This window comes from Oncorhynchus mykiss, chromosome 20 (genome assembly GCF_057628025.1).
Source record: "Oncorhynchus mykiss isolate SJ-2025 chromosome 20, ASM5762802v1, whole genome shotgun sequence".
Classification (NCBI taxonomy): domain Eukaryota; kingdom Metazoa; phylum Chordata; class Actinopteri; order Salmoniformes; family Salmonidae; genus Oncorhynchus; species Oncorhynchus mykiss.
Genome location: NC_143041.1, coordinates 32,088,487 through 32,098,816, shown reverse-complemented (window position 1 = coordinate 32,098,816; position 10,330 = coordinate 32,088,487). Strand labels below are relative to the sequence as shown.

At 39.7% G+C, this 10,330-nt stretch overlaps 1 protein-coding gene across 1 annotated transcript; it reads left to right on the top strand.

Moving 5' to 3' along the window:
• Positions 1-8,120: 8,120 nt before the first annotated feature.
• Positions 8,121-9,830, top strand: LOC110499285 (oligodendrocyte transcription factor 3-like). Its single transcript, XM_021576326.3, has one exon. It carries the CDS (start codon positions 8,328-8,330, stop codon positions 9,072-9,074), a length of 747 nt encoding a protein of 248 aa, XP_021432001.3. The 5' UTR covers positions 8,121-8,327; the 3' UTR covers positions 9,075-9,830.
• Positions 9,831-10,330: the final 500 nt, after the last annotated feature.

The window sequence follows — 10,330 nt, the reverse complement described above, 5'->3', positions numbered from 1 at the left end:
GCAAAATCAAGAATGACAAAAAGCTATTCAAAATAGCTATGAACAGATGTAGAGTGACCCAGACTGTCTACAAGGGGTGTGCTAGTGGCCTGGAGAGGGATGGTAATGGTGACTGGGAGGAAGAAGTTCCCTTCCAACTGGAAAGCACTACATACCATCCCTGATGGGGATCTCTTAGCTGATAAAGACAACGTTTACCCAATGTGTTATTAGTAAACGATACTTCTCTGGGCTGTCTTGCCTATTGTGCCCTACGTGTTCTGTGGCTAAGCAGCAGTGTAGGCAGTTCGTTCCACCAATTTTGTGTTTTTTAAGAAGCGTCATTTTGTAGGATTCTTTTTTGTTAAAATTATGTCATAAAGAGCACATGTTCAACTTAATAAAAAACATGTTTTCCCAATTCAAGTGGTTAAATACAAATTTGACTACAGTAAGTGTCCATTAAGTGCCAAATAAAGTAACTGGGTTGATGATTTCATCTTAACAAAACACACATTTGCACAACTATGGGACAAAACAGACAGGGTTGGTTTAGATTGTTGACAACATGTAAACTATAGTTAGTCTCCAATGTTTATTGAAAACATAAATAAATTTGCACAATAAGCACTTCTTCTCTCTCAAATACGTTGTTACAGTTGTAGGATAGCTAGCTAGCGTATTTGAGCCATATTAGCATTGACATGAAATCATTCTAAACACCTCAAAACAAGATAGGGTATCAAGAACAAGATGACATTTGCTAAAACTAGTCAATTATGATTCCCCACATGGCAGTTTCTTGTCATTCCTTTCAATCCTTTACCCAGATTTTAGCAGAGATGCAGAGAAGCATATTTTGTTTGTTTAAAATAAGAACCACCAGTCAGGAGGATACAAACAGCTCAAGAGGTATGCTTAGATTCGCAGAAAAATACTTTATGATAATATCATGATATTTGTGTATTAATTATGATTCCATGATATATGCCTGTATTGATGTGTGTTATAATCCCACATAGTGTAATGTGGATGTAATATCCTAGGCATGTTAGTGCAGTATATTGAGATATGTCATTTACAAGTCAGAATAACACCCTCATTAAAATGACAATTGAACCAGTAAAGCGCTATGCTTAGATAACCACTGCAGAAAAAAATACATGTATATATATTTTTTTTTACATATAATTAGACATAATGATTATGACTCGAAATTGCATAAAAACAACAGTTTCAGGTGTTTGAAAAATGCAAAATTCCAGAAGAGTGCGGTCTAAAATAATGGGTGCATAACGCCCCTGCGCAAAAGGCACTCTTTTCGTGGAACGACCCAGGCAATATAAGGTGGTAGTGCTTCAAGATACAAGGAGGACTCTGGAGGACCTGATCATTTTATTGCTTACGAGGGGCATTGATAAGGAACAAGCAGGGCCACCATGCTCTTCAGCAGTATGGGTGGGGAGGAGAATCCCTCCCTCTCCTCCATCTTTTACTGAAGACTGCAAGGTCATTTTGGTTCAAAATGTCTTTGGACAGGATCAAGGCTTTTTTTCAGGCTGTTTTTTTGTCACAAACACACACATCTGCATTTTCAACTCCTTACCTCCCACTTTGTCGATATGTGCGAATGTGTAATTAATGAAACAACCCCTCTCAGATTGGTTCAGACAATGGACAGTGAGCTTTTCACCAGCCCCTGTTGGCGGCCAAAGCAAGGCCAGTCCCTATTCTCCTTACATGTAACCCCACTCTAGCACAATGCACCCCTCCTCTGTCCAGCTTATCTGCCAAGCTTACATATTAATCTGTTCTCTCCTACTCCCTTCTTGGGGAGCCCCCATGCAAACCTTCATTTTCTGGTCATGTGCACCCATAGGAAGGGGGCGAACCAGACACAAAGTGACATAAAAAGCAGAATAGGGGCTGCCAGGCTGAAACTGAGCCTGAAAAGAGGCATGGGAGATGAACAATTGTCCCCAGTGAAAGGGACGGTTAAAAGAAGGCGCTGAGGGGCTGGTACAGCGATGGAGTCCAAGTCTCTAGTCAGCAAGCTCTACCCACCAGACAGAAAGAGCCATGCTAAAGCTAAACCAGGGCCCGTGGGCCATCTGGCTGCTTGAGAGAAGGCACAGAACCACAACCACGCAGGCATACCAGCACTCAACCACTATAAGGGAGGTTTTGAGGGTGTTTGTTCCTCCTGACACCTCTGACCTCACCAGTAATGCCACACTATCACCGTACAACTCCAAAATCAACAGGTCATCACTTACATGTTTCAACATTAATGCCCATCCTATCAATGGATGGAAAAGATTGAGATGAGTGAGAACAGACTTGGACATACTATAGGCTTCCTCTGATAAAAAAGAATCTGCTACATGCATTTCCAGGATTCTTTTTCAAAGCTCAAAATGTAATCATGAAGACATGACTTACTTGAGAGTTTTCAAAGTGTTTTCAACTAGATCAAGTGCTTGCTTCAACATTTCAACGCCTTTAAAAAGTAACAGTGCTAATGGCCTGGGTAGGGAGTTTTGATTGAGTGAGTATTACGTGAGTTACAGCTGTGTGAACTAAATACCCCTGAATGCCTCAAACAGCTTAAGAGAGTTTTGTTTCTGAACTTTTCAATTCAACAAAGAACATGAAAGAGCACATTTAGCACTGAAATGTAAATGCTCTTGTTTTGCCTAATTAATGTAAATGTCTTCTCAGAACAAAACAGCTCTCCAAATATTAATTAGAACCTAAATATTCATGGTGAAGCTCCTTGTGAGCCATTTAATTAGGGAGCTTTTATTGTTTGATCGTAATGTTAATTAGATATTTCTAATTTGAAGATTTGTTTACTTGTCATATAACAGAATACAGAATCAACGAACATAAAGTTTTATTGATATATCTTATTTAACTCAGCAACACCATGGTACAGTATCTGGATTGGAAAAGTCTTAAAGCTAGAATCCTTAACTGAAACAATAACAAAATCGGCCGCCCCACCTCTATTTCAGTGAAAAGCTGAGTGAATTGTCTGGAGAAATGTAAACACTCAAATTCATAGACAGAGCTATGGATGCAACCAAATAAAAATGAAAAGAATAACGATTTAATTACATTTGTCTTGTGCAACACTATCAAACCAACTCCTTCAACATTCAGCAAAACATTGACGGCCTCCAAGACACGGCTCTGACCTTGACCCCTCACTCAGACTTATGTTTCCCACCAAGACCAGGGCTTTTCAATCCAGGGATGTTGAACTCATTCTGTCTGGTTTCAATGATGATGGTGGAGTACATTCACTTTACATGCTGACTATTGCTGATTCATTCACATTTTACTACTGTTGGGCCTTCGTGGGTTATTGGGCCATTACTGTGCCGTGCAGGCCACCCTGGAGCAGCTGAAAACGGTGGTTTGTTGTGCTGCTAATTATATTGTGTCTCTGCTGAATAGATCCTCTTAAAGGACTTACGTGCTGAGACCAGGGAACCAAGGGTCTGTTCAGGAGTGTCCCAAAGTAACAGGCCATTCAGATAGAAATATGTTGTGTAAAATAGACATGTAAACAAGAGTAAGGAATATTCAGTATGCTGCACACTCCTGAACTTGGTCATGTGTATATTCTGTGTTCAGCATGCATTGCTGAATAAAATTACTGTTTCAATCTGAATACATTCATTTTCGAATGGCCACAAGTTAATACAAAAAACAGTTACATGGACTTTCATTAAAAGCTGTTGATCAGGTTTTGTATCTGTTCTTCGGTTGTCTGTTCTGATTGAAGAAACTTAAGAGTGAAACTTTATGAACAGAAGATAGTTGAAGCATTTTTTATAACAGTAAGGCCCAAAGAATCTCAAATATTATTTTTTTGTCCATGGTGTAACTCACTTCACCCACAGCGTAAGCAGTAAATCCAGGGCGGCTCAGTGTTGGTCATTGTGCCAGAGGATTGTGTTGGTCCTCAGACACCAACCTATTATCACAGATTATTGTGAAATAGACACAAATTACTTATTCTAAATTCGGAGACAGGCACACGTAAAAGTCCACTTTTCGTGTACAGTACACTATTTTGTATACAGTACATTTCAATCCAACCCAGACACTGTGGAGAGCTGGAGGGTTGTTCAACTTCCTCGACCATGCAGGGCTGACAATGTGGTCCATCAAGAGGTTTCATTCTGTCCACAATAAAAGTAGTTCATTCCAATTCTGGCCATGGTGACAGAAGCCCTGTTTTTACCTGTCATTAACATGCATCCTTAATCCTGATCTTGTCCTGATTTTGATCTGATCTTGTCTGTTTACACTTATAAGATCAGATCACAATGCGTCTTTTAATTGTCTAAAATTTTGGGCTCAATCAGAATGTGGACAAGATCAAGAAATGTTAGACCCAGGTATAAACGGGGCTTTAGAGAGCACAGCATCTAAACTCCTGTAACACAGGAAATTAAATGTGATGTGTGTTATATGTTGTTTTTGATGATGACACAATACTGCACTTTTTATATTCACCATTTTTTGATCGTACAGAAGATTATTACGGATGATTTTGATCGGACAGAAGATATATGAAAGTTGAAGAACAACTTTCAAGTATCTAGCATGAGCTGTATATGAACAGGTAAAACATATGGCTACACACAATGAAGCTTTTTCAGACAGCACTTGTTATGCCCAAAAACCAGACTCTTTTGAAGGAGTTGTTTTCTCTGCCAGCATTCTAAGCTGACCAACAGGGTTGTATGACTAAATGGCATCAGGTCTGTTTTGGGAGAAGCTGCCGAGAGCGTGGGGAAGAGAGAAAGCGTGGGATGGGGTGAATAATGAAAAAGCAGAGGGGCTTAAGAAATGAATTGAGGCACATTAGAGGCAACCTGCTGGGACTGTACCGCTAAGTAAGAGGGATTTTTTTTTTAAATCCTCAATTTAGGCCAATGTCTTGGTCCTTGGTGCAGGGTAAGCAGCGTGGGCCTAGTGCACTGGTGGGAGGGTGGGAGGGGCCTCACTCATTCTGCTGATTGGTGTTTCCCTCCCCTGGGGCAGTTGTGAGTAGGTGAGCCCCCCCCCCCCCCCCCCCCCCCACTCCACAGCCACACAAACCACCATGACACCTTCCTTTCACCTCCCTGCGCCTCGGAGCAGTTCCCTCTCCCCCTGGCTCTCTCTCATTGAGACATTTCTCCACATTGCCTGGATTAGGAACACTTTCACTTAGATCTATGTGGTTGCCCCACAGACAAAGAAACACTTGGGGACAGGATTAGTAGGATTAAAAGGGATTCACATATGTCCAGTTCAAGCAATTGGTATTCAAAGCTTTAAACTTTCAAATGCCACCAAGAGAGAGCAAAGAAGTCCAGCGCTTTTCTTTGCATTGCAGCACCTTTATGAGGGATGGTTTCTTTTCTATTCCAACAATGACATGGTGGGGGATTTTATTGCTGTGGAACACCAAGTAGAATATGAGATTGAGTTTTTTTTTTTGTGGCTGGCACTATTGGATGGATGATGCTGGTACCCCTCCAATTACTGTGCATTCAATTATTCCTCTCCTCCATGACAAAAGAATACGTCCCTTTGAAGATAGGAACTATCTAGTCTCAATGTTTTCTTAAACTTCAGTAATATTGTTCCCAGTATCTCTCGTGTGTTTTTTGATACTTCATCACAGAGTTGGTTCAATTTCTATCGAATTCTATCGAGTTAGTTTAATTTCTATCTAGTTATCTTCTATTTTTCAGTCATCCTTCAAATGGTTGTATATATTTGTGTCCAATATAATGCAGATGAAATGACTAATTAAGTGATAATGAGTGGTTTCTGTAATTGTGGTCATTTTCTGTCCATTGGGACACAAGTTTTCATCAACAAGTTTTATAGTTCTACATCAACATTTCTACAGGATAAGATTCACTGATGTGCATGCACTGCCATACATTCTGTTTCTAGGTTAAATGTATTTATTTTAAGGATGAACATTATTAACACAATTATAACATTATTCATGACTAGAGGATTGGTGGTGTTATTATTGTTATTATTATTATTATCATTATTATTATTACTTGTATTATTACTTTTATAATAATTAGCATTATTATGATGTTGAAAATTTTCCTATATACTTTTTAAATGTCTTATTCGTTAATGTTTCATGTTTTATGTATTGACTAAAGTTTATCACAATATTGCTGATACTCTCCACAAATTAAACGAGACTACTGCAGTATAAGGATACATTATATTCGTTGAAAGTTATCTTATTAAAGTGTTGGAATTCCTATGTAGGCTAATGTAAATTACACATTTAGAAAAAGTAAGTAAATAATCAGCCTATTAGCCTATAGCTAGGCCAATAAAAAGTTTCGAATGTTCTGTTTGAATTGAACAGATATTTAATTTAACCTATACGCAATTCAAGGTTCAGAATGGTGGTACAGTACGCTATGAAGGCCTACCACATGTACCACATGAGCAATATATTTAGGCCTAATGTAATATCATTAGGCTATGCAGGCATAGCGTATAGGCCTACTAAAACCAACCACCTTAGGAAAACCGAGTTACGTTGCTACATTTGGGCAATTCATCTTCAAGTCTAACTTTGGTTTCCATTCTGGAGGTGGTCGCATTTTACCCCCAAATTTAGTAAGGCACTTAATGAGATTTGCAGGGGTAAAAAGGTATGACTATTACGTCTATATATTTACACACCTTATGTAGCAACAAGAATTACAACAGGCTAATGACATAACATTGTTATTAATATAGACATAATAATAATAACAGTTGTTGTTGTGGTTGTTGTCATAATCAATTCAAAAATATTTTCAACATAATACTAAATCCTCTATTTAATAAGCAATGACACAGTATATTTGTGTGAATCATTTGTATAACTAAATGAAAACCACATGTAGTTTTTGATTGGAAGTTGAGTAGCCTACCTACTCTGTTGCAGTTGTGCATCAAGCGTCCTGGCCCATTCCATTTCCAGCTTTGCCTCTGATGGGGATTACTATTTTTTGGCTGTCATACATGGCCTATAATTGTGATGATATAATACATTCATTTCAAATCTAAATGGCATGTTATGGCAGGTGTATACCTAGGGTGGAAGGTCACTTCACTTATAACAAATACAACCACGAGAGTCAGATAACATATAAGCAATGTTACGCGGATTCCTGCATGGCTGAGAATAGTGAGAAACGGAAGATTTATCAAATCAGGTCAAACAGATGCATTTTCATACAGGATCTGAAAATGAATTAATGAACAAATAAAGTACATATTATAGCACGTTATAATGATAGCATATCATGAATTAGTCTAATTTATGTACCGGGAACGTGTGAGATAGGCTACCTTATTTGCTTTTATCAAATTCTAAAATCAATATCTTATCCGTTTTCGGGAAGTCCCCTTGTTAACTGCTAATTACTGAAACGTCATGAGGCTGAATAGACTTAGAATCGATTTGCTTATCAGGCTATTCATGTGGTATTATGGAATATATCATATTATGTTGCTCGTGAGCAAAAATAACGTCCGGTTGTGCGTCCGTCATTGACAGTCTATCCTAAACGCCAGCGAAACTCATCAATGTTATTCCTTCTCTCTCGACAGCACGACAAAGTTAGATTGTGCATACTGCAAATTAACGTATTTTCCAGCGATTTGGAGAATATAGTGGTCGATCCCAAACACACAATCAATAAAACACGATGCATGACCAGGCTCCACCACATGTCAAGTTTTCCAGAATTTGAGTGCTACCCAGTTTTAATAAAAGCATTTAAAAAATGCATTACAAACAAAGTGAAGCTGATCAAACAATACTTTCAAACTAACCCGTTATTATTTCTAGAGAGCCACAGAGAGTTTTCAAGTTGTCTTGGTTTCAGATGATCCAGGACTGAAGTGTTCCCCCCACGGTGGCATTACAATGAATAGGAATAGATGTCCCTTTGGTCAATGGGACAGTCAAAGGACACCGCCCTGTATAATAATGGGGACGTCATCCTAACAAGACCATTATGAAATGAATAGGAGGGCTCTTTTTGTTTGCCTTCTCTCAAGCAGCACTATAAATACTCCGAGCGCTCTTTTACCTCACCACAGAGCAAGAGGTGCACCCGCGAGATAAGATTACTCGCAGCTATCCGGCCAACAAGCCCACTGTGTCGACTCCTTCGTTGTTACCTACACCTCCTTCCCAAAAAGAGGACGGAACTCAAACGACAGAATCGGGTGATAGAGTGTGACTTAAAAACAGGGCAGAGATAGAGAGGGAAGCAGCGACCTCCTACCCAAACCGAGCTAATAAAATGCATTCTGACTCCAGCTCGAGCAGATCTTCCTCACCAGACATGGATGGGATGTATCTCAGAGACCACCTCAATTCAGTGTCCTCGACGCAGAACGAACTCCTCCAGAAGATGACGAGCGAGCACCTTTCCAGGCACGGGGAAAAGTCACCTGGCGGGAGCAAGTACAAACTCAAGAAGCAAGTGACCGAGCAAGAGATTCAGCATCTGAGGCTGAAAATCAACGGACGGGAGCGCAAGAGGATGCATGACTTGAACCTGGCGATGGACGGCCTCCGGGAAGTCATGCCGTATGCACACGGTCCGTCCGTGAGAAAGCTGTCTAAAATTGCCACTCTGCTGCTCGCCAGAAACTACATCCTGATGCTCAACAGCTCACTGGACGAGATGAAAAGGCTGGTTGGAGAAATCTACGGCGGACATCATTCTACGTTCCACTGCGGGACAGTGAGCGGGCACTCTGGCAACCCAGCGCATCAGGTGCATCCGCTGCTCGGGAGCGCGCTGTCCTCGTCCACATCCTCCACCCTCACCACCACTTTACCGGGACTAACCTCCATCCGAGCACCTCATTCCCTAATGAAGAGTGCCCCTGCACCCCCTCTTCAACTCGGCAGCGGTTTCCAGCACTGGTCAGGTTTACCTTGCCCGTGCCCCATATGTCAAGTACCTCCACCCCCTCATATTCCTATCAGTTCAGCGGGACTGACGAGACTTACAAGTGAAAACAAGGACGTGATGAAGTAATTTGGGACATCCGATACAGAATGGTGTCAACGTGTACAGTAAATTGTGAATTGGACATGAAGAACGAACCTCAATGCATGCATTGTTTGTCTGTTTATTTGTTTTTGCGTATGAGATACTCTAAATATCCTCCCTGTAACAAAGATCCTGTGAAAATACTTTTTTCATGGTAAAACTTTTGCCGGTTATTTGGTGTCACCAGAGATGCATTCACACAGTGTACATATGTTTCTTTGTAAAAAAAAAAAACTACTTCTAAAACATTAAGCTGTAGATGTCTGAATGTAACCTTACGTTTCGAGCACTGAAGGTGATCGTAGCACAACATACTTACTGTTCTGAAAGGGCGAAGAAAGTTGCATGCAGATTTAATATTTTTGTTTTTTACATCATTTGTGAAAGTGAAGAATGTCCTTTCCTTGTAACAAGGATGGTGAAATCGCATTCTACAGTGTATGAACATTGTATTATTATATATTTAGTTCGAAAAAGGTTGGCATTATATGGATCTTGATTACTCCATAGAATTCTGAAAATGCTTTTAGCTTTGTGGCGTTATTCTGTGTCCATTTGTATGTAGAACTTCTTTAGCATGGCTTCAGAACAACTAAAGCATGATTGTTTTGCTGGAAATAATTTGTTATGCCCAGAGACCCTGCGTCTTTATTTTTGTACATTCTTGATGATTGATGAAATATTTATTATTGCCCAGTGTTCCTGGATGACATTTCAATAAAACTGATATAATGAACCATATATGCTGCTTTGTCTGTCCATGCCATGTCATAATGTATCTAATATGGCCTCAATTAAGGACATTTATTCCGGTGGATTATTTATTCATAGATTAAAGCCATTTCTAAATATACGTTTGGTCTAGTAGCCTAATATGGATGCTTTGAGTGATTGGAATCATGCAGTCGGCCAATAATGCCTGTACTTTAATGTCACTTTTTAATGAATTTGTAGACCGTGTCCTAACATATCTATAGACTGTATACAACGTTTTAATACAGTCCACATAAGAGGTAGGCCTGATGATTCCTCAACGTAGGATACTTGCTAACTTGTATTTGTTTCTGTTCATTCATTGTGGTGTAGTGAGAGCAAAACATTTGCTTTGCAGGCTGGCAAAATAATTATCCAGTGCAGTTGGCAATGTTTACACGTGGGCCTAATACAATCTGTTGTTGGAACGTCCACTAGATCACACAAGTGCAGAAATAGAAAACGAAGGAGTTCTGAATACAAATGAC